Raw genomic sequence first — 25,661 nt, forward strand, 5'->3', positions numbered from 1 at the left:
GTAAATTGCAGTTGCCCTCTGGCCAGATGAATATGCTAAAAATTGTGACAAAAGGGCATGTGGTTTGACTATTGGAATGTGCTTGCACCTTTTTCCCATAATTCCCCCCTTTTCAGTGTAGAAAAGACAGTGAAAGGCACATTACAGTACCCAGCTCCCACCCTGATTAAAGCTACATAGTGGACATATTAGTTAATCCCAGGGGTCTGGAAAAATTCCCTTTTCTACATTTGAGAAGTAGGGGTTGTTGTTGTTGCAGCAGTAGGATCTGAGTAAGTTACACGTGAAGCTTCTCCTGCCCCTTATTGGTGGAAATAAAAACAAGCTAAAGGTATCGTTATGCTATAGAGGTACCTAAAGGAATCCTGTGCCTTTATTTGTGGAGTTGCCTGGAGAAAATGTGTATGCTGGACTGTGCCTTATTGTGTGGACTGATGAGACTCTGACCTTCTACCTGTATAGAAGGAACTTGACCTTGGACTGAATAAGGAGGACTTAGTTTTGTAACCTCTGGTTTGCCACTAGGGGAATCTTTAGCCAAGCTTTTTTCTGTATGGGATTTCAGTGATCAACTTGTGGGTCTCTCACTTGTTCCTGTTTCTCACAATTTTATACCCTGGTGCAATAAAACCCCTGTGTAAACCCTGTTTACACAGTTTAGGGTGTCGCTGTTTTGTGGCAGTCTCCAACACATCACCCTTTGGGTGCATAAAACACTAAATAATAGTAATAAATGATATAAATAAAATATATTCTCTACTACAAAGGAAAAAAGAGCTTTCCTATTGTCTAATCCGGTTACAACTGACAGCTAATTTAGGGCTTTTCCTTAACACTATCCCACTTCTGGCTCTCTAGTGCTCTCTATATAGCTGCAGGAGGATCACTGACAGTTGATCGACATTTGGGAATTGTTGTTCTGTGAGTTTTTGAAACAGCTCCAGCTATATTTATGGCAAGTGCTAACACAAAAGTATAGAAAAGATTAGCATAAGTTAATGGGCAACTAAATGCCATTTAACTGCACTATGGACTTCTCTTACCTCCATCCAGTTTGACAAGAACAACTGACAGCTGGTTCTAGATAGCCAAAGTGTATTTCACCCTACAGTCTATTGTTTCCTATAAGATCCTCTCACCTGGCAGGACAGAGCCCTGAGTATGTAGTTCATGAGGAAGGATTTGCCCCGACGTTTCTCTCCGATCACACATATTAGACACAGAGGGTAATCTGATATCTCTCCATCCAGAAAACAGGTCTGTACAGCAGATTCATTTAGTTGCAGTTGCCCAGATTCATCTGTGTGTACCAGTTGGATGGGTTGGTTTCTTGGCACAGGAATGAGAAATCAGTAACATTAATATGCAATCATTCATAGGAATTTAAACATGTTTTAGTGGGTTGGATGATTGAGAACACTATGATACAGTTTGCAGAAGGCTTCCAAGTCCAAGTTTAGCTTGCTGCAAGGAGAACAGTCAGGGCCTTGTAGGGGCTCCTATTTATTGCATCATGGAAAGCTTTAGAAAGGCATGAACAAATGAACTTGTAGAACAGACAGAGGAGCAAGTCCTGACTTGGAGCAGAAATTGCACCTGTATCCTCTCTTCCCTGACCACAGGTAGTGAAACTTCACCAAGACTAATTCCTTAAAAGATAAATAAACCTTTAAAATAAGTGAATGTAAAATTGACGAGGGGCTATTCCAAGCACTTTTGTCATTTACATTCATTATTTATTTATTTTCTATTCTGAGATATTAAGGGACACATGTACTGTTAATATGAATGAATTTTGTTACAACACCACCAGTTTCATACCAGTCTGACCAGCAAGTAGTCAAGGAAGTTGTCAGGAGACTGGTGGGAAACTGACCAGCAGGTGGCGCTGTTGTAACAAAATTCATTCCTATTAACAGTACATGTATCCCTTAATATCTTGGAATGAAAAATAAATAAATAATGAATGTAAAGGACAAAAGTGCTTAGAACAGCACCCTTTATTTTAAAAGTTTACTTTTCCTTTAAACATTCACTTGGGCACAAAGCAATAGTTACCTGGAATCCATATGAGCTTCTCCTTGCAACTCTGGAATTTCTCCTGCAAGAAAGGACTTATCAGCCTTGTTTTATATATTTCCCACCCAAGGCTCATTTTACTCTATATAACTGGTATTTTACTTTTTTTGGTTTAAGGTGCTACAAATAGCCATGCAGATAAAAACACATTGATTAATACACTTATTAGTATCCTGATCTACAAGATTCTTATCTAATTGGGTAAAGGTTGAATGGTCTTGACCTTATGTATGGATAAATGTGTGTCCTTTGGGTATAAAACTTTTAACTAGATCACTGCCATTCATTTTTAGGTTGTTTGATCTTGGTGCATAAGGAGTTTTGGTGCATAATGGATATTAATCCATTTAGAAAGTATGGCTTTCAGGGGTGAACCAACTTTTAGTGAAAGTTTTGGCCTTGAAATCTTAGGGTTGCCACCTTTCACCATGCTTAACTCTGTGCGGGGGGGGGGGCTGATGATGTTTCAGGGGCAGAGTTATGATGTGGCAACCAGCGATTGGCCAATCACCACATCAATCTTAGGGAATCCTGTATTCCTAACTTGAAAAAATGGAACTGTCTGGGTCAAAACTGTACAGGTGACAACCCTTGATTCAACCCTAACTTATATTAAGAAACATATTCATTTTTATTTATTAGGCGTATCTTTTTACAGAAGTGGAATTCTACTTCAATAATTCCAGCGTCAATTGAAAAGGTTAAGTTGCCCTAAACTAAAAGTCCTTCCCAACAATGCACCTTAAGAGAAAGAGCACAAAATGTTCAAATGGCTGGGAGAGGCTAAGAACTTAGTTAAGGCAAAACCAACAATTAGGTTTTAAATGCTCACTCTCAGTCACCCTGCTATAGTTCCAGGGGTACCCAGGGTACAAATAAACACTCACCCCAAATCTCCCCCTAACTGGCCTTCAGACTGGGCCCCCTTAGCTCATAACAAGGTTACAGATATATAGAAACATTGGGGTGTCACCCTGCTATAGTTCCAGGGGTACCCAGGGTACAAATAAACACTCACCCCAAATCTCCCCCTAACTGACCTTCAGACTGGGCCCCCTTAGCTCATAACAAGGTTACAGATATATAGAAACATTGGGGTAACAGTCACCCTGCTATAGTTCCAGGGGTACCCAGGGTACAAATAAGCACTCACCCCAAATCCCCCCCTAACTGACCTTCAGACTGGGCCCCCTTAGCTCATAACAAGGTTACAGATATATAGAAACATTGGGGTAACAGTCACCCTGCTATAGTTCCAGGGGTATCCAGGGTACAAATAATCACTCACCCCAAATCTTCCCCTAACTGGCCTTCAGACTGGGCCCCCTTAGCTCATAACAAGGTTACAGATATATAGAAACATTGGGGTAACAGTCACCCTGCTATAGTTCCAGGGGTTCCCAGGGCACAAATAAGCGCTGGCGAGATTTGAAGACCCTGTTGTGGTGGATAAAAATGAGTACAAGATAATAAAGAAGGACCCTCTTGCGAACTGTGAACACAAAACTTATTGATAAAAGACCATAAAGACATTTCTGGAAAGGTGGAGAGATAAACCAAGTAACCCAAAGCAGCTTTTCCTGATTCCCCGACCTTCCTCTTTGATCCAAAGTGGACACTGTTCACCCATAACATCTCATCCTGATTCCTGAGGTCTGTGCCTGGAAGTTGGGTTTCCAGAGAATGGAATGTGAAACTAGAAACACTGGCACTGCTGAATTCTTCTTCCAGGATCGTTCCCTTTGCTGCTCATCCTTAACTACTACTGCCCTTTGTGCACTGAAATATATCTCTTCATGTGTGGTTTTCTAGTTATTTAGCTTTTTATTCAGCATCTCTCCAGTTTGTCATTTCAGCCAACTGGTTGGTAGAGTCCAAATTCCCCTAGCATTGATTTGAATGAGAGGCTGGACTGTGAATAGGAGAGGGGTCTGGGGTTACTTACACTTACACACTTACTTGTAGTTTCAGCTGATTCCCTTTCAGTCTCTCTTTCCAGAATGAGCTGGACTCTCCTCTCCCAGTGTCTTCATTTGTCTAAAGATAACTGAAATACGTCAACTGCTGTTTTATGACCACAAAGTAATGATTATGTTTTCATTTATCTGTAAAGAAGAGAAGACTTCAGTTTTCAGGAGTAATTGTTCAGCCCTTGTTAAACATTAAAGGGGTTGTTCAGCCTGGGATGTCACCAAGAAACAAAACTCTCTGTTCCTTTTATTAAACCCTGCTGCACTGCTCGTTGCTGGACTACAAATCCCACCATGTTGTGTCACACTTGTGTTCTAGTTCTAAAAATTGTGTTCTGCTGCAGCTTAGCTTTGTTTCCAGACAAGCCATAAAGACAGCTAAAGCCAATACAGGTCTGGGATGCATTTTCCGGAAACCTGTTATCTATAAAGCTCCAAATTACAGAAAGACTACCTCCCATAGACTCCAATCCAAATCCAAGCCAAATCCAAATTTTTAATAATGATTTCCTTTTTCTGTGTCATAATAAAACAGTAGCTTGAACTTAATCCCAACTAAGATATAATTAATCCTTATTGGAAGCAAAACCAGCCGATTTTATTTAGTTTATTTAGGGGCAGATCTGTTAAGGGTCGATTTGGAAATTCAAATTCAAATTTTAATTTTCAAATTTTTTTTTGGTCAAAACTCTCGAATTCGAATTGTGAATTATCCAAACTCAATTCGAATTTGAATTAGAATTTTCGAGATTTTTAAAACCTATACCCTGGGAATAATTTGAATTTGACTATTTGCCACCATAAACCTGTTGAATTCATGTATAAATCAATGGGAGAGGTCCATTGACCAATTTGAAGATGTTATTAGCCTTCCTGACATTACTCGAAACTAGATTCGAATTTAGTCGAATTTGATTTGAGTTTTGGGGTCGGCAGAATTTGAGTTTTAGATATTAGATTTTTTTCTTAAAACCCCTACAAATCAAATTTTGAGTATATTTGAATTTATTAAAAAAACTCACATGAATTTGAAATCCAACCTTTGATAAATGGGCCTCTTAATGTTTATATGATTTTCTAGTAGACGTAGGGACAGATTTATTAAAGGTTGAATTGAATTTTCAAATGAGAATAAATCGAATTTCAAGCTATTTCTTGTGTACTTCGACTAGGGAATAGTCCAAATTAGATTCGAATTTGAAAAAAATTCAAAAATTCTAATATCAAAATTTATCATGTATTGTCTCTTCGACTAATCGCCATCTAAAACCTGACAAATTGCGGTTTTAGCCTATGGGGGACCTCTTAAAACCTATTTGGAGTCAATTGGTGGACTTCAAATCAAATTTGATCGAATGCATCAAATTCTTTCAATTCGTACGATTCAAATTTGGCTGAATATGGACCTATTCGACCAAAAAAAACTTCGACTTCCTTTTGGTTGGTATTTTTGAATTCGAGTTTCGAATTTTTTTCAATTCGAAATTCGACCCTTGATAAATATGCCCCTTATGATGATCCAAATTACGGAAAGATCTGTTATCCAGGTTCTGAGCATTCTGGATAACAGGTCCCATACCTGTATTATGGACTCATTGCAAAGTCATTAGTGGATCTAGGAATGGAGACGTCTTCCCACTCAAAGTTCTACAAAGCCTTCAGCACCCAATACTTAACTTTGAAATAACCTAAAATGTTCATCCTAAATTCACACAAGGCAACTTAGAAAACCGGTGCTGTGCTGTAGAAAGTTATGGTTTCACATAAAAAGATACAAGCACCTCCTCTTTCATGTCTAGTGACACGTTTCCTCTGAACTAGTGCATAGTCATTCCCAGTATCCAGAACATGGCCTGGAATAACCAGTATATCATGCTTGCTAAGGATTTACAAGTCTTATTGACATATTTAGTCAGTAACGTGTACTTTTTGCAGGCTTTCTACACGCCACTGAGATATTACAAAATTAAATGCTGCTAAATGCTATAATGTGATATATTTAATTCTCCATCTATCCAGGAATGATGTAAAATTACCTTCTGGGTCTTTTTCATGAATTCAAAATGGCTCCCTGTACTTCTTCTGCACATCATATCATAAATCCAATATAATGGTTTAAGTTGTTTTGATATATGAAGGACTGGGTAGGTCATTGTAGGAAATTGTTGGTGCAACTCCTGCCACTAAAGGTGCCCATATACATAACAATTATGATCTTTCCTGGAAAAGATAGTTTCAATACACTTGTGTAGAGCTGAATTGTTAGATATACAGGGAGAAACAATAGAATTCTACCTGTATCTGACCATTTAACACTAACAATGGCCGATGTTCAGGTGCCTTCAAAGCCGACCGATATCCAAGTCTTCTGCCGATATCAGTCGCCTCGTCTCCCACCATACAACCACTGAATATTGTATGAAAATTTTTTCATATGATATTATTGGTCTATGGCCACCTTTAAAGTAAACCTTTAAAATAAGTGAATGTAAAATTGATGAGGGGTATATTCTAAGCACTTTTGTAATTTATATTTATTATTTATTTTGTTTTTATTCCAAGATATTAAGGGATACATGTACTGTTAATAGAAATTAATTGTGTTCCAACAGCACCACCTGCTGGTCAGTTTCCCACCAGTCTGACCACCAAGTAGTCAAGGAAGTTGTCAGGAGAAAGAAAGAGGCTGATGTTCTTCTGCTTAGGAAAGATTTGAGAGAGGTTTATAATTGTTTCCCTAAGCAGAAGAACATCAGAGCAGCCTCTTTCTTTCTTCTGACACCCTCATCAATTTTACATTTACTTATTTTAAAGGATTACTTATTTTATAACATAATAAGTGGCATATTAAAGAATCTTACCAAACTGGAATATATATTTAATAGTTATTGTCCTTTTAAATCTTTTCCCTTGAGCTCCCATTTTGTGATGGTCTGTGTGCTGCCTCGGAGATCACCTGACCAGAAATACTGCAGCTCGAACTGTAACAGGAAGTAGTCTGGGAGTAAAAGACAAAACTCTGATAAGTGTTAAGAAGATGTCCAGTCATGTGTCATAGAAGGAGTAAACGTGTACAGTACAGCCCAGGGTCGGACTGGGAAACTGGGAAAAAATACAATTGGCCCCCGGCCCTCGTGGGCCCTGCCGGCCCAGACCTGCTTCCCGTGGCCTCCTGAACCTTTGTGCTCCCAGGTTTGTGCTAGCGGCTGGGGGGGCAGGGAGATTGCGTCTGGTGCATGGGGCCCATGGAGGTGATAGAAGGGGGGGTCCAAAGTTTGTGTGTGGGGGCCCGGTGTATAAATAATACATTTTGTTGGACAGGCCAGTAAATACTTTGATTTGTTTCCATCTTGCAGCCATAAAACCAGCCATGTTTACTTAGGGGCTGACTTTGCAGGGCACACCCTGACATTAGATGCCTGTAAGTGAGGGGATGTGCTATAGAGACTGTGTAGGGAACAGGCAGTATTTATCAGAGCTTGAAAAACAACTTTCCCTATAATAACTCGCTACTCTAATTTGTGCTGAAAAATTTGCGAAATGCTGTCGCCCATTAAAGTCAATGGGCGTCCGTTAATCGTCGCCAGCGTCTAAATTTCCCCAGGTGTTGATTCTGTCATAAAGCTTTGATACCGGCGATTTTTATGGCAAATTCGTGAATTTATATCCCGGCGGCGAAATGCGGAAATTCGCTGCAAATTCGCGCGTGGCGAATAAATTCGCCGATCACTATTCCAATAAAAAAGAACTTGGGCTTAGAGTATTTTATAGGGAACTTCAGAAGAATTGCCTTCGCCCTTCACCTTTGGTTACCCAGTTTAGATGTGAGCAGGTAGAGCAGTTAAGGCGTGAAGTGGAAACCTTGAACTCCTACAAGTGATGGAGGGACACCCTCCTCTATCCATGAATGTGGGTTCAGGCACCTAACAGTATCCTGTTAGCTCTTTGTCATTTGTTAAATGATGTGCCGAGATCCTTAGTATTCCTTGATGCCCATTGTGCATGCAAAAGTCAACCTTCTTTATTCCACAGAAAGGAGTCTTGCTTACATATCAGGGATTCAATATATTTTTCTGATTGAGTAAATGCTGGACCTCAATTGCATCACCAAGTATGGCTATATAGTATTTGGATTTCCAGGAACAAGGACAAGTCTTATAGAGATAGAGGTGCAGAAATATTTTGGCACTCACCTACTAATAAAAGGGCTAATAGTAAGGCCAAGCATCAAAGCCAATATTTTGCCCCCCTGCACCCCACAGTCTGTCAAAAAATAAAGAAACAAAATCTACAGAGAACCCCCCCTTTGCCTCAGCAGGACCCACACACAGTTCTGCATACAGTATGTTAAAAGACATTTGTATTCTCTTTTTTAGCAAAATGTCAATAATTATATACATTTTAATAAAGTACAGTCAAAACGATTCAAGATTTATTTTGTATCTGATTTGCCAATAAAAATAAGGACATTTTTAATCCCAGTCTTGTTACATTAGGTGCAGTTTTCAACCATGAGATGCCCAACGCTGATGTTTCTTTATTTTCCAGTGTTCATATAGTGCTGATGTAGCCCTTTCCAGAAAATGTTTCAGTCATCAGTCCCTGTCCCTGTCTCAGTTGAGCTTGCAATATAATGCCTGGGATGAGTTTCAGTAGGAACCAGCTCCTTAGTCAACACGTTTTTAGAATGCAGGAGGAAACCCAAGGAAGACTGGAGAGAAGATACAGACTCCATGACTCCAGATGCTGCCCTGGTCAGAATCAAACCTGGGACCCCAGCACTACAAAGTTGCAATGCTGGTCACTGATATCACAATTACTGACATTTTTATTGCTCCACAAACTTGTTTTACCTGGAGCATTTCTCTGTTTAACCATTACCTGGTTACATTTGAGACTCTGTTGGTTTAATTAAAAATTAAACAGTAGATTTTTACACCTTTAAAGTGATGGTTATTAATGATTGTTGCATATTTCTCAGGTGTAACTAATGTACTTAAACTGCTTGTGTCTGCTGACAGCCACTTCTTATTTATATGAATTGGCATAGAAATGCATAAGGCTTGGGAACCTGTAAGTCAGCATTCCTGAGCAATCCTTGCCTTCCAATAGTACCTTTTGTTATAGACATTTACATGAATCACGAGAGGCAGTCACAGGTGTTTGATTATTAGATTTCTTCTCAAACGGACATCAATGATCTAAACACACCTGTTCCATGAATCATAACTGCCTCACTCCACCTCTTATGTTGGTCTCTCTACAAATCCCAAACTACCACATATCAGAATTAAGAATTTTTTAGGTCAGATATTAAAATTGAACCATTGTGCATTAAATTTGACTCCTAATCGGTTCACCCAATCAAGTGTTTCCTTACAGTCTGTCAATAGCCGACCTCGATTGCAATCAATGGTTACAAACCAAAATAAAAAGACAGCCAATGACCTTCTAAGAAGTCTTTATGAGATGATCAATTGGTTTCAAAAACATGACTGCCTGCTCTCTGTTGTATTGGGCTTATGTTTAGGCCATAGATCAGTTCAACAGATGAGCTTAATTAAATAATAATTGGTTTATTATCGATGCAGAATGTTCAGAGGACTTCATGTACAACCAACAAAAACATTCCAACCAATGATTTAAGTTGCACTGTTTGATTTGCAGAACCACAAAAATGTCAGGATATGAGGAACGTCAAGTTGAATTGGCTCATGGGACATGTGTGGTTGGTTTGGTTTGTTTGCATGCACCATGAATCATAATTCTTAAAATGGTAATTTTCTATTTATGATTACCCAATGGCACATACTACTAAAAAAGTATATTATTATAAAATGGTTATTTACACAAAGCAGGGGATTTACATATTACACATTTTATGCAATTTATTTTCTTCAAGGATTTGAGGAATGTCAAGTTCATTCTGGATATGCTCATGGTAGACGGTAGCATGCCCTAAATGTATGAATTTTCAAAATTAAAATATTTGCAGGTATGTGATTATAAGCCAACAGCACATTACAAAATATCCTTCAATGTACATGAATATGCAGCCCAAATTAATCAAACACAGTTCCCTATGTGCGAAGAAGGCTTCACTGGCTGATGAGCAGAAGGATCACACAAGGAAGGAAGAAGGTGGAAATAAAGAGGGTTTCTGCTGTATTATAAAGGGAAATGAATGGACCTGTGAAATTCACATTTCGCACATTGGCAGAGACATTGGGAACAATTAACTGAATCCAGCCAATAAAGGGTGTCAGGAGCGTGTAAACGCCAGGTCTGTATGGCTTCCCGCAACTTACGCCAAAACTCACCACCCCACCTAAGAACCATTGATTGTTCTCACTGCAAACCAAGGGCCCACCAGAATCACCCTGAAAAGCAAAAAAAAAAAACTTATTGTGAGAAACATCACAATGAACAAAAAAACACTTTCCTCAATAAATCATAGACGTTATGAATAAGAATATCAGTAGAGTCCCAGGGAATGTCAGGGCAACATAAATCTCAGTCTGTTGCACTCCTCTAGACAATATATTAACCGTAAAATGATATGGATAGTTTACAAAGTCCAGGGGAAAAATGCAAGAGCACTAAAGGGCACAATATTGCCTACATGCTTCCCCATAACTGCCACTCATGAATATAACACTCATGGAGCACACAGACCTGTGCAATTCTTTAAACAAGGAAGGAACTGTCCTCACTGCCTTCTCTTCCTAATTGCAAATGAGGATAATTGTGGAACAAAGCACTAAATAAGTCAATGTAATAATGTTCCACACTACTAAAAGAATGAATATTTTATCAATTGAAACTTTTTCAATATTCTTATTTATTAGGAGAGAAGACCTCTGCTTTAAATCTCAGTTTTGACCCATATGGCCCTAGAGAATTATAGGAAGGTATTTTAGATCTTTAGCTTTTATTTTTTGTTCCTATTTCAATAAAGACAAACCTGGCAGGAGTCTTTTCCCCCGTTTACATAGCCAGCACATATCATGAGATCAGGTTGGAGTATTGCCTTATTGGAGGAGGTGCTATAATACTGTGAACATGTCTGAATGTCAATTATTGGCAGTGCCACTTCCTGCAAGGTCTTGGGATTCGGCAAAGAAACTGTGGAAAGAAATGTTCACTTAGATATTAGATGCAAAAGAAAGTATCTATTCATTTAATGATCAGTATAGCCCTGACACCAGTTTCATATAAATCATTGCTACTTGAGGTGAATGATGTGGCTTCATCCTCCACCCCCTCCTGTAGGAAGTGCTTCATGAGAACCTAAGGGTATGGTGGCCCCACTAGTCAGTCTGTGGCAGAAGAATTGGGAAACCGTTTTGGAGGGGGGGTCAGCATAGCTCACTAGATATGTTGGTGACTATATACAAAGAAGGCTGGAAGTGTCGGAGAAATATGATCTTCATTAAATTAGCCCTCAATGAGCAGAGGTACTCACCGCCAGGCAAGATGGCTCCCCAGCCTGTTGTCCAACATTTCAGGCCTGTTGAGAAATTAACAGCAGGGGCAGGGAGGCAAACAGGGTTAATGTAGTTTGTCGAGGCTACCTCTTTTTCAAGCTCCAAGAGGCTGATGTCGTTGATACCCAGATTCTTATCATAGCTGGGATGTGTGATCATCTTCACCACTGCAACTCGGATTTCCTGCTGGTTGGTCTCACTTAGCTTGTAGGAGCCAAGGAAAACCACAACTGAGGATAAGTCACTAAAGAATAAATAGCAGGAGAACATTAATGTGCAATTGTCACACTACTGGTGGAAATGCATATACATAATAGGCTGGGACAATGGTGTAATGGGGTATCTATGTTCCCAAACCAGTGGCTAGCGAGCAACATGTTTCTCACTAACCCCTTGGATTTTGCTCCCAGTGACCTCAAAGTAGGATGTTTGTGTTGCTCTCCAACTCTTTCTACATTTGAATGAGGCTCATGGGTAAAAAGGTTGGGGACTCCAAGTCTATCAGGTCAGAAATGCACCAGGAATGTAGTTCTTGTATCACATTAAAATGCTTTCAGAATAAGAACGTGTTGTTCCATACCCCCTTGATGTTGCTGCCACCACCTCACAACAAGTTTTGAAGTATCCGAGAAACAGCAGAAAATGATCTTGTTGGAACACATGAAGATACAAAATCTCAGCCAATCAGAAATCAGAATCCAATCAGAAGGACAGTAGCTAAGCATTATGCAAACATAACACTTATTTGGCAACTGCCAAAGTATCTTGTTTTCGCTTTAGTGGCCTAAGAATATATCTAGCCTTTGAATATGACTCACAGGTAGAAAAGCTTTGGATCTTGAGAGTCATTATCAGATGACTCTGCTGATGCTTAGTTTCTATAGAAATGGAATTTTGGACTGGCACAGACTCTGCTCATGTTTCTGCATATCTCCCAGTAAAGTATTGGCCTCCCCTTGACGTGAGGGAAACAGAACAGATAACAGAAGCATATTAGCTGACAGTTTAGAATCCACAGGGCCTTTATAGGCTATTACAGAAAGAAAGAATGAACAATTGCACAAAATCACACAAGTTAGATTTGATTTGAAGCCCAATTGGATTCACTTAGCAATAACTAAAGCAAAGCTTCTTGGTTTCAGTAAGACAGAATAATGTATCCTTCTTCATTTCTACTGTGGTGTATCTTCTCATTCCAACAAAATTCATGACCCTTCTAAAAGGTCTTTGAGGAGCTCCGCAAGCAACATGAACATATTTAAGGTTCAAGGTACAACTTAAACTTGAAGTATGAGGATTTTCACCTAGTTTTTTGCATAACCATAAAACCCAAATATCACTACAGAAAAACAATGAGTTCAAAATTTGTAATGAGCAGGTTCTCTCACTGGACATTATGGTCCTCTGTGAGCTATCGTTGCCAGATCAGATATTCTAAATCTTCAATTCTATTTGCCCCATAAACATATCCAAACAGATGCATGAGCATAGATTTACCTGGGATTAGTGATGCAGTGAGCTGCAGATACAACCCACTTGTTACTGATAAGGCTTCCCCCACAGAAGTGCCGTCCATTCACATCTCTCAAGCTAACTTGCCAGGGCCACTTGCCTTGTGCTGCATCCTGCCCTCCCATAATGCGCCCAGACACCTGGGAGATTCCACATTCTGAAAGAAAACGAGAACATCATTTCACAATCTATCTCAACAGTTCCTTGGCAATTGTCTATTGAAAGCAACAAAATGGCTGCCCAGTTATTCTAGACTTCTTTGTTGCTTAACACCTACATGCGTGGGTATGCTCCAGAATCAGCAGCTTATTGTTTTGTATATGGGATAGAGGGCCTGCTTGACCCATACCTGCTTAACTGCATTCTTCACCATTTCCACTTCCATAATACACCTCCCTAATTTTACATTTTCTTGGATTACACACCATTTTTTTTGGGTCCCCTGAAAAACGTAAAATGAAAGTACTACAGTAGGTGATCTCATCAAAGAAGTGTATGGCCAGTTTAAAAAAAAACAAAAGTCTACCTTTATTTAATGAGATTATAGAGGATTTTTATTTATATTTATTTAATTAGGCTATAGAACATCTTTCTACCTTCTACTATTTACTATAGCTTGAATCTTCAATACTGTATATTTCTCTTATTGACCTATTTTTGTGTTTTTTTTAATCGACTCCCTAATATTTACAGTTTAAATTATATTTAATTATACACCTCTAAATATGGGTTTAAACTTGTCTGCTTGTCCTTCCAAAAACCTGTGAAAACCAGGCCATTACTGCTGGGTACTTTGCAGGCCAACAACTTGACTGACCTGTGAGGGAACTGTGATTGGATTGCCATAATCTACTGTGTTTCCCATTTCTAACATGGTCCAGAATGAATCTATGAGAGCTACAATTAAAGTGTGTAGGTAAAATTATTTTTTTCCCTGAATTTGAATAAGCATTTTATATAATTTATAATTAGTTATATTACAAGGGAGATTTTTTAAAAAATGCTAAAGTTCTAGATGAGAGGCTGTAAACTGAATTACAGGCAATAAGACACATGCAGATATTATAATTAAGCCCGTTGATAAAGAGAGCGTAATAGTAGTTATGGACACTTCATTTTCATTGTTGAAATAGTAACTCAACACACAGATAGGAAGGTTTACAAGTCTCTACATTTTGATTCTTTCTTGAATATTATTTTTTGGATCAAGATGGTTGGACTGTATGTATTGTGATGGTGTGAGAACTGAAAATGTTTACTAAAATTGTGTAATTATCTAAAAGTGAAAAATTCTGTGACAATGGTTCTACTGTATATGTCTTGCCAAATGTGAACAAGGATGTCATACATCCCCCTAGTTGGCCCATAGTGGCCTGGATGGGATCAGTATTCTGTCCTCTTGCAACAGTATTGGACAGCATACTCAGTCCTTTGACCCAAACAGTACTTTCATACAGTAAAAATAACGGGCATTTTTACAGTGACTGTATTCTTTTGATGGTATGGTTGGGGGATGCTAAAACTATAGCTACACTAGATGTTGCCAGTTTGTATACTCTGTTACCACACCAAGATACAACACAGGCCTGTGCATAGATTCTTAATGAAAGGACACATTATTCTGAACAGAAGATGCACATTTTCTTACAGGCATTGGAGATCATATTGAGTAAGAACTATTGCACTTTTATGGAACAGTTTTATCTCCAGCTATGTGGAAATGCAATGGGATCCAATGTTGGCCCATCATATTCCAATGCCTTTATGGTTAGAATTGAGGAACTGCACATATACTGTGATGTACACTTCTCCAAACATTGTTTAGCATGGTGGAGATACATCGATGATGTTTTTGTACTATGGTGGGGTGACGCTGACTCCCTTTTGCCCTTCCGCAGTAGACTGAATTAGGTACATCCCTCTATCACTTTCATTTGATCTCCAAAGCATACATTTTCTTGATGTTTTGATTTATAAGGCCCATGATGGTCATTTGTACACCGCTCTATATACTGTATGAAATCTATAAGTCGTAATCAAATTATACACTATAGTCAACATCTACCCCACACTAAGGTGCACATTTACTAAGGGTCGAATTTCGAAGTAAAATTGTTTGATCGATCAATTAAATCCTTCGGTTCTACCGATTTAACCGATCGATCGAACGAACAATTTCAAATAAAAAAAACTTTGACTTCTAAAAACTTAGCCAAATGTTGGCTATAGGTTCTAGGAGGTCCCCATAGGCTAACACAGCAATTTCGGCAGGTTTAAGGTGGCGAAGTCGAAGTTTTAAAGAGACAGTACTTCGATTTTCAAATGGTTGAATATTCAAAGTTTTTCAAATTCGAATCGAAGTCGAATTTGGCCTATTCGATGGTCGAAGTACACAAAAATTACTTCGACGTTTGAAGTTTTTGAATTCGAAAATTCACTTAGGGGGCGTGGCCGGATGTCGGACTGACTGGACGCGTATTAAGGGCTCTCCGCTCCGGACCTCGACGAAGCAGCTGATAACCTGACCTTACCGACCAATATGGGCAAGCTAACAAGAACAACGACTACCCTCCCCACTCAGAAATCGTCGGCACCCAGAAAACCAAAAGAAATAGCCGACTTCTTTGAGAAACAGGAGGAACCTGCGCAACAGGAATCCAATATGGCGGAGGAAAATGAGGCGTCTTCCCTCACTGATTCGCCACGCAGGCAAGTTACGGAAAATGTTGGATTAACTGATATACTAGCCAATCTGCCTACTAAAAACGATTTGTTACAGCTACTATCTGACATTAAAAACTCCCAGCGTAGCGAAACTGAAATTATTAAAACTGAATTAATAGCTATTTCCACACGGCTTCTTACAATAGAAGCGCAGCAGGCTGAAGCAGACTCTAAAATCAATATGCACAGCGCGGCCCTATCTGTACAGGCAAGGCAAATATTTCTCCTGCGCAGGGGCTTAGAGGACGCTGAAAATAGAAGCAGGCGCCACAATATTAGGATAAGAGGCTTACATGAAGACATTCAAATTCCTGAAGCTAAACGATTACTTATAGAGCTGTTTAACGAGCTACTGGGCCGCGACAAAGGCACTGATATCCCCATAGACCGTTTTCATAGAGTGGCTGGGGGAAGAACAGGCAAACCAAGAGATATCCTATGCTGCCTGCATAATTACACAACTAAAGACCAGATTCTTACTAAGGCTCGGGAAATTAAAAATGTCAGAATAGAAGAGGACCACATAGAACTATTTCAAGATTTAGCTCCAACGACCGTTAACCAAAGAAGATTGCTCAAGGAAGTAACCAGTCACCTCAAAGACAGGAATATCCCATATAAATGGGGATTCCCATTTTCCCTTATAGCTCGACATAACGGCAGAAACCATATCATGAGGGAACCAGATGAAGGGGAGAACTTTTTCCGCAGTTTGGAACTACCACCGTCGGATCTTACTGAATGGGCTAGATATGTCTATGGTCCACAACCTCAGGATCAGCAGCCTCCGCCAGAAGATAGACAAGAGGAGGCGCAGGACAACAAAAGAGGGAGACTGAGTCCCATTTAACCTTGTTAATACCTATTCACCTAGTACACTGGGATAGCATACACAGAGGCCACAAAATGTGGTTGAAACAGGAAGACATTATACCAATTATGACTCTACGGAGTAGTGAGCCAACATAACTACGAGATCTTTTTCAGTTCCTCCCCCCCCCTTATTTTTTTTTTTTTTTTTTCTCTCCTCAGATTTCGGGACATATACGGAATACAGGTACTATTAACATTCAATATCTATGGTGAATCCATCTCAGCATCTTTTTCTTTAAACGTCATCATCTTTATTGTGAAGACTACAGCGAGGTCTGATATCACTTCTTTACCGGAACTGAGACTCAACTACAGGATTACTCATCATTCTTTATATGATTTCGGGACATATATGGAATACAGATATTACCAACATTCAATATCTATGGTGATTCCTTCTTAGCATCTTTCCCTTTAAACGGCATCACCTTTGTTGTGAAGACTACAGTGAGGTCTGCTATCACTTCTTTACCGGAACTGAGACTCAACTACAGGATTACTTACCATTTTTTATACGGTAACCAACCTCTGTAATTGGCTTAACACATAGATTTTTCTGCTGATGGCACTTACATGTCACGTTCGGGGGGAGATGGCCTTCTTAATCTCCCCGATTCTTTGTCCCCTTCTTGCTACTATATACATAACTTAAAATAAACATTCTGCATGCGACATCACAGTATATGGACTGACTTATATGATTTTGCAGATTTATAATACTGAAGCTATAATCAGAGGTCATAATACCAGGCAAGACCAGACCTCCCTCGAAATCTTAGAAGCAATTTACCCATTGACCTCAACGGGCTATCAGTTTGTGATTGCAAGTTACCTATTTGATAACCCCCCCCCTTTTTTTTTTTTTTTTTTTCCAAGTAGCCACAGATCAATGCCCTGCATGAAATGCTATAATGCACGGATTGAGCTACACTAATTGTTGTTTATAAGATGCTGATAGTTTTGAACAAAAGCCATAATGAAGGCTATGAATACACTTTTCTCCTAATTCCTGGACATTAAGTAATTAGGAATATCACTGGTGTATTAATCTTAGTTTGTATGTTAAATGTTTGGAAACTTTTTTGATATATACAAATGCTTTTAAATGTGCCTAAATCTACCAAATATCAAGATCTATGCTACCTTATTTCTTTTAACATCCCCCTTCTGCCTCCTTGTGCATAGCCAGCAGAGATAACTATTTGAACTGCTCGTTAAGCCCAAGTATATATAGTACTGTCTCAATAACTTGGCATCGATAGCAAGTTCAATGACTCCTTTGTGAAATGTTAAAATCTGGACGAATGTGCTGGGGAGGTCACCAATGTAAATAAAGCATACTAGAACCACTACATGGTTACATGATGTAATATGATAGAAGTTATACTATAATGCGGAATTTATAATGGTGTATAACTGGTACGATGAATGATAGAAAGATACAGAAAATGCCATCGAGTAAATTGAAGGTCGGATAATTGCAATAAGTAGTTCTTCGCGGGTCCCGGGGCGGTGCCCTTCACATACCAGAGGCTCGGCAACCGCCACCCACCCCCCACGATACTCACACTCGAGAGTGGGCCACCCTTAGGGCTTATAACCCTAACAGGTGGCAGAGTATAACCTCCCACGGGCTATTGTTAGCCCTAATTTAAAACTGTAATTTACTGTTAGGTTATTGGTTTCCATCCTTCTCCCAGTTTAACTCCCTCATACCCCTATCCTACCCTTAGCGAACAGTGTGAGGTAGCGCAATGACAGACTCTAACACCAACAAAACGAGGTACGCCATCAACGTTACCTCCATTAATACTAACGGACTAAATTCTCCCCAGAAGAGAATACTTTTGTCAGCAGAATTGAGGAAACACAAAACACATATCGCTTTCATACAAGAAACTCACTTTAAAAAAGGCCACCAACCCAAATGGAATAACAAATATTTTCCAGAGATATACGCGAGCCATCCACAAGAAACCAAAACAAAGGGAGTAGCAATTCTGATTTCAAAAAATGTGAATCTCTCAATAGAGGATGCTAAAAGAGACACCAATGGTAGATTTGTTTTTATTAAAGGACGTATTGGAAAACTAATGTACACATTTGCCAACATATATCTCCCGAATATAGATCAAGATAAAGAATTTATTAGAATCATGTCAATTTTGCAACACTTTATGGAAGGAGTACTTGTCTTAGGGGGTGACTTTAATGTTCCAATGGAACCCCATCTGGACTGCTCATCTGGGAAGACAAGTACACCACACACGATTCGACTCAAAATTAAAAAACAGCTCCATGATCTACTTTTAGCAGATTTATGGCGAATCCAGCATGCCAATGAGAAAGATTACACATACTACTCGGCTAGGCATAATACCTATACCCGAATTGATTATATTTATGTCTCACAATTTGCTTTAAAAGACGCTCAAAACTCACATATACATCTTAGGACATTCTCAGATCATGCGGCAACCACGATTAGGTTAACTATACCCGACTCAAATAAACCACATACTACATGGAGATTTAATGAATCCTTTCTAAAAGACCCACTACTTATAAAAGAAATTAGCTCCAACTTACAGAATTATTTTAAAACTAACGCCACACAAGAGACCTCGCCTGTTATATGTTGGGAAGCACATAAATGTGTGATCAGAGGCTCTTTGATCGAAATAGGCACGAGATTGAAAAAAGCACACAATACACAAATTGAGAAGCTGTTATCCCAAATCAAACTCTTAGAAACTCAGCATAAACAGTCTTTGGCCCAACAAACTGCACAAGAATTAACAAATGCTCGGAAGGAATTAGGGGAGAAACTAAGTCTGTACACTAATAGAATACGTACATTGATTAAGCATACATACTATGAACATGGGGACAAATGCGGTAAACTGCTAGCGACAGCCCTTCGGCAGAAATTGGCAAAAAATTATATACCAAAGATAAAAACGGCCAAAGGCAAGACAGTGTTTATAAGTGAGGAGATAGCAAAAGAATTCGAATCCTTTTTCACAAAAGTGGACCACATAAGCCCCAATCCTAACGACAAAGAGAGTACTTATTCCACCTTAGCCTCCTCCTTCTTGAAACAGAAGACCATGCCTCAACTACCTTTAGAGACAAGTCAACAGTTAGAATCAAATATTTCTACTGAAGAAGTTTTAATGGCCATTTCTTCTACACCGTCAGGGAAAAGCCCAGGCCCAGACGGATTCCCGATGAGCTATTATAAAGAATTTCAAAACATCCTCTCTCCACATATATGTAATTCTTTTAATGCCCTTCAAGGAGATGCAAAGTTTTCACCACAGTCACTAGAGGCCCAAATAACTCTCTTATTAAAACCAAACAAAGACCCAACAGAGCTAGGTAATTACAGGCCTATCTCTTTAATAAACAATGATGTCAAATTATTTGCCAAAATTATAATGAAACGTATGCAATGTGTACTTGACAAATTGATACATCCAGAACAAGTGGGCTTTGTCCCCAATCGAGAGGCCAGGGATAATATGAACAGGATAATAAATCTACTCTATTATGCACAGACGAGATCCAAAAAATTGCTTCTACTTTCCACAGATGCCGAGAAGGCTTTCGATCGGGTCAACTGGAGATTCATGTTTGACTCCTTAACACAATTTGGCTTCGGGCCTAGACTACTTAAGTGGATACAAGCACTATATAATAACCCGACTGCAAGGGTAAAAGTTAATAATATTCTTTCCCAACCAGTTAAAATTAAAAATGGCACACGTCAAGGATGTCCCCTTTCACCCACGCTTTTCATTTTAGCCCTTGAACCCCTTCTGACGGCAATACGAAACAACCCAGATATAACAGGACTTCAAGTTGGAGGCAGACACCATAAAACTGCCGCTTATGCGGATGATTTACTGTTTATGGTTACGAACCCACTCATCTCAATACCAAATTTAAACAATACCCTGACCCAATTTAGTGCAGTGAGTAACTTCAAGATAAATTTTAACAAATCGCAGGCGCTCAATATATCACTCTCACCGAGAACAATCCAAGGCTTATCTCAAAACTTTCCCTATAAGTGGGCCCCAAACAATATCACGTACCTGGGCCTTACATTGACAAAACAATACGACACGTGGGGAGAATTGAATTGTGCCAATCTATATAAAAAAATAGAACAGGATCTGAAAAGATGGAGATTAAACACATTATCCTGGTTCGGTCGTATAAATGTGGTTAAAATGAATATCCTTCCTAGACTACTATATTTATTTCAAGCATTACCTTTAAAGTATCCTGCAAATTGGATTAATAAATTTCAAGCATCCATAACAAGATTTGTCTGGTTAGACAAACATCCTAGAATAAGCAAAAATGTTTTGACTAGACCTAAACAGATGGGAGGTATGGCATTGCCCGACTTAGGTAAATATTATAAGGCAGCAGTCTTGAATAGAATATTGGACTGGTCACACCACTTAGATAATAAACTATGGGTTGAAATTGAACAGCAAGCGACAGCAACACATTTGATACATCTCCCATGGATTAATAAAGCTGATAGGAGGCTCCTGACTAATAAACATCCTCTCCTGGACAATACTTTAGAGATCCTAGATAGTCTCCCAATAAATTTACAGGTAGCCCAACGCCCATCCCCTCTGATACCCATTATAAATAATCCGGCTTTCCCTCCAGCACTGGAAAAAGACCAGTTCAAGCATTGGTTGGTAGAAGATCATTTACAAATTTTACATTTACTTGATGATGGCAAAATGATATCTAAAGAGAAACTGGAACAGCAAAGGGCCTTTACCCCACTTATGCACCTCCAATATGGCCAACTTAAACACTATTACAACTCTTTGGGGGGAGATAAAGTTTTTAATAGGTCGCTGTCGAATTTTGAGAAGCTATGTTGTAACTCTACTCCCCCTAGACATACCCTTTCATCAATTTATAAAAACATTATAGGGGCCGGCAAGATAGAGGAATTACCGTTTATAAAGAAATGGAATAGAGAACTTAACCTTACATTATCCGAAAATGAAATTCTAGATATGGTACGCACATTGATGAAGAGTTCTAGATGCAGCAGAATCCAAGAACTAAACTACAAAATTTTAACAAATTGGTACTATACCCCCTCTAGGCTACATAGACTTTTCCCTAACGCTACCCATTTATGCTGGAGGTGCAGAGGTGGGGAAGGCACAATGTTACATATTTTTTGGACATGTCCATTAATCGAACAGTACTGGAAACAAATTCTTCAAGTATGTTCCCACGTGGCAAATGGAAGGGATCTTAAAGACCCTTCATTTTCTTTATTATTCCATATGTCCCCTGAAGATAGACTAATCTTCATTAGCTCTGCACTACCTCATCTGCTTAATGCAGCCAAACTTTTGATCCCTGGACGCTGGAACACGCAAAGTGTTCCAACGGTCAGCGAATGGCTAGCGAAAGTAGACGAGATCCAACAATTTGAAGAACGCTCTGCATACACAGAGAAACAGTTAAGGGACTATACGGCTCAATGGATTACCTGGATCCTATTTAAAGATACAAATGAATATAAGCAGCTTGTACTCTGAATAAAAATATACGGTGTGTTATGACTTTATAAGTGAACATATACTAATGCTACCAACAATGCACATGTTCCCCTTTACCCCCTCCATCACCCTATGCAAGATATGCTTATCACTGTATTTGTATGTAAACAGATAAGATTTGTAAATAATCTGCAAAAGTGATAACTCTGTATTGTAATTTTGTTTGACAGCATTTCCCTGTTTGTTTCCCTTATAATGCAAATAAAAACATATTTGAAAGAAAATTCACTTAGAATTCGCTTCGATCCTTAGTAAATGTGCCCCTAAAACTCCATTCCAGTGAGACAACTTTCTAGAGTACAGAGATTAGTCTGTGAAACCCAAACCCAGAAACACAGTGGGGCTCATTAATCAACACTGGGCAAATTTGCCTATGGGCAGTTACCTATAGCAACCTATCACTGATTAGCTTTTTAAAGCCAGCTGCAAGTAGAACAATTTAAGCAGCAATCTGATTGGTTGCCATGGGTTACAATTTGCCCAGTATTGATAAATGACCCTTAATATGTCTTAAAAATTTTGTGAGAGAGAGATTACCCATAGTTTAACAGTCAATACATGGGCCCACCAAAAAGAAGAGTCACAGGTACAAGGTACCAGTAAGCAATCCAATTCCTTAGACATGTTACATACATATACATATATATATACACACACACACACACACACAGGGCATGTATGCAGCATGACAGTAGACTAGTCAGAGCGGAAATAAAATACTGTATAATAGAAGTTACAACGTGACAAGTAGTTTGGACCTGTGTCAGCCTAACAGCAGTGTAATAAAAATAACAATACACCCAAATAGGAAAACAAAGCAGCCACATTAGGGCTAAGTAACACATTTGTCCACAGAGCATTACATAACCCAATATTTAAGCAATACAACATTGTGCATTTTTATTTTGTGCAAAAAATACATTGTGCAGTGGGATTACTGAAATAAACAATCCTACTGCATCACAATGTTCTGGTTGCTTCAAGGCATGGTAATCCACATTAGGTTTAAAGAGCAATCCATTAAGTCTAAGAGGCAGATTTATCAAAGATCAACGTGAATTTTTGAATGAAAAAAATTAGAATTTTTAAGCTATTTTTTGTTTACTTCGACTAGGGAATAGTCCAAATTCAGTTCGAATTTGAAAAAAATGTGAAAATTTGAATATCGAAATTTATCATGTACTGTCTCTTAAAAAATTTGACTTCGACCATTCATTCGCCATCTAAAACCTTCCAAATTGCTGTTTTAGCCTATGGGGGACCTCCTAGAACCTATTTGGAGTCCATTGGTGGACTTTGAAAAAAAATTTTGGGAAAAACTTTGAATCGAATTCGATCAAATGCGCTATTACTTTGATTCAAACTATTCAAATTTGGCCAAATACGAACCTATTGGATTCAAAGCTGACCTATTCGACCAAAAAAATAACTTTTTATTTTATTTTTAATTTTGAAGTTTTTCCAATTTGAAATTCGACCCTTGCTAAATATGCCCCTTAGTGTGGTGAACTCAAAAAAATACATGGGGGTTACAGGTGCACAATGTAGGTCTCTATAAAAATATATTGCATACAACAGCTCTTATGTAAAACCCTGCTTCATGTAAATAAACCATTTTCATAATAATACACTTTTTAAGTAGCATGTGCCATTGGGTAATCCTAAATAGTAAACCGCCATTTTAAAAAAAATAAGAGCTGCCCCCTGGGATCCAATGATTCACGGTGCACACAAACATACCAAACAAACCATACATGTTAGGTCACATGAGCCAATTAACAGACAGAGTTCTGTCTTTTGCTTCTACACTTCTTCCTGTTACAGTTAGAGCTGCAGTATTTCTGGTCAGGTGATCTCTTCCTGTTACAGTTAGAGCTGCAGTGTTTCTGGTCAGGTGATCTCTTCCTGTTACAGTTAGAGCTGCAGTATTTCTTGTCAGGTGATCTCTTCCTGTTACAGTTAGAGCTGCAGTGTTTCTGGTCAGGTGATCTCTTCCTGTTACAGTTAGACCAGTGTTTCTGGTCAGGTGATCTCTGAGGCAGCACAAAACGGGCATTGGTCCACATTGCTATATGGCACAAAAGGTCCTTTATTTGAAAAGACTCCACTTCTTAAGCTTTAAGGCTAATAGCTATAGTAATAATGCTCTTATTTTTATCTTCAAGCTCTTATTCACATGCATATTATTCAGTAAAATGGATCCTATACTGTATTGTACTGTACTGACCTTCCTACTCTTCTGATCCGCCTACTGTACTTCCTTTACTTACAAACAAGAGTGCTCTTTATTATAATTGTGGACTCATAATTACCTGTTGCTGCCTTAGCGATTCCAGAGATTCCTAATGAAAGAAAATTAGGGGAAATATATGATTAACAATAACACAAACAAAATTTGTAAGATCCATATGCAGCACTGCAGGACTATTAACTCAATGCATGTGAATTCTCAATGAAAACAATGGTTCCTTTTATGCTCTTTCAGGTTTGTCGCATAGTGGCCAATGGACATTCAGAATGGCAGAATCAATAGGCTGCACATAAGAAACAGAGATCATATTCACTTGAAATAATACCCCAGACTGTATTATGAGTAAATGGAATAGACCTACTTACCCAAGAATGCCAGAAGAGGAGCAAGGGCTAATAGGAACATCTTCTTCTTCATACAGAAGTGGCAACTGGCAGTCCAAATCTCCCAGTTTATATAGTGCGCTGTTAGAATGTGGGTCAACCAGTTCCTAATTAGTTTTATTCATAACAAACTAATCTTGGCAATACATTAGTCATGAGCCATTGGTATTGAAAGCTCCTCAACACTTCTTCATCCTCTTTTCAATCTATAGGGGCAACACAGCTTTCCTTCTGAAATGAAGTATGGGATCCCATATCCAGCAACCCATTATCCAGGAAGCTTTGAATTACATGAAGGCCATCTCCCATAAAGTCCTTTTTCAATAAAATCTAAATTTTAAAAATGATTTCCTTTCCACCCTGTAATAGAAAAGCAGTACTGTGTACTTGATTCTAACTAAGATGCATGCATCCATAGTGGGAGCAAACCATTCCTATTGAGTTTATTTAATGTTTAAAGAATTTTTTGGAGACTTGCGTTATGGTGATCCAAATTATGAAAAAAACCCAGGCCAGCAAATTCTGAATAATAAATCCCATATTTGTACTGTGAAAGTCCATCTGTTAAAGGAAATCTTTACTCCCAAAATGAATAGTTAAAGGGATCCTGCCATTGGAAAACATGTCTTTTTCAAAACGCATCAGTTAATAGTGCTGCTCCAGCAGAATTCTGCACTGAAATCCGTTTCTCAAAAGAGCAAACAGATTTTTTTATATTCAATTTTGAAATCTGACATGGGGCTAGACGTTTTGTCAATTTCCCAGCT

At 38.7% G+C, this 25,661-nt stretch overlaps 2 protein-coding genes across 2 annotated transcripts in view; both read right to left on the reverse strand.

Annotated features, from left to right (window-relative positions):
• LOC108702353 (RING finger protein 112) overlaps positions 1-2,069 on the reverse strand; it is a 38,429-nt gene extending 36,360 nt beyond the window's left edge. The window contains exons 1-2 of the mRNA XM_041578125.1: positions 2,059-2,069; positions 1,140-1,329 (exon numbers count right to left, since the gene is read on the reverse strand). Coding sequence (XP_041434059.1) covers positions 1,140-1,329; positions 2,059-2,069 — 201 coding nt within the window. The remainder of the gene's footprint in view (positions 1-1,139; positions 1,330-2,058) is intronic.
• Positions 2,070-9,169: 7,100 nt separating this feature from the next.
• prss8l.3.S (serine protease 8-like gene 3 [provisional] S homeolog) lies at positions 9,170-25,212 on the reverse strand. Its single transcript, XM_041578870.1, has 6 exons — positions 24,877-25,212; positions 24,573-24,602; positions 13,034-13,205; positions 11,515-11,780; positions 11,014-11,174; positions 9,170-10,429 (listed from the first exon to the last, which is right to left on the reverse strand). Exons 1-6 carry the CDS (start codon positions 24,926-24,928, stop codon positions 10,148-10,150), a joined length of 963 nt encoding a protein of 320 aa, XP_041434804.1. The 5' UTR covers positions 24,929-25,212; the 3' UTR covers positions 9,170-10,147.
• Between the last annotated feature and the right edge of the window lie 449 nt (positions 25,213-25,661).

The sequence above is a fragment of the Xenopus laevis genome, chromosome 9_10S (genome assembly GCF_017654675.1).
Source record: "Xenopus laevis strain J_2021 chromosome 9_10S, Xenopus_laevis_v10.1, whole genome shotgun sequence".
NCBI classification, from domain to species: domain Eukaryota; kingdom Metazoa; phylum Chordata; class Amphibia; order Anura; family Pipidae; genus Xenopus; species Xenopus laevis.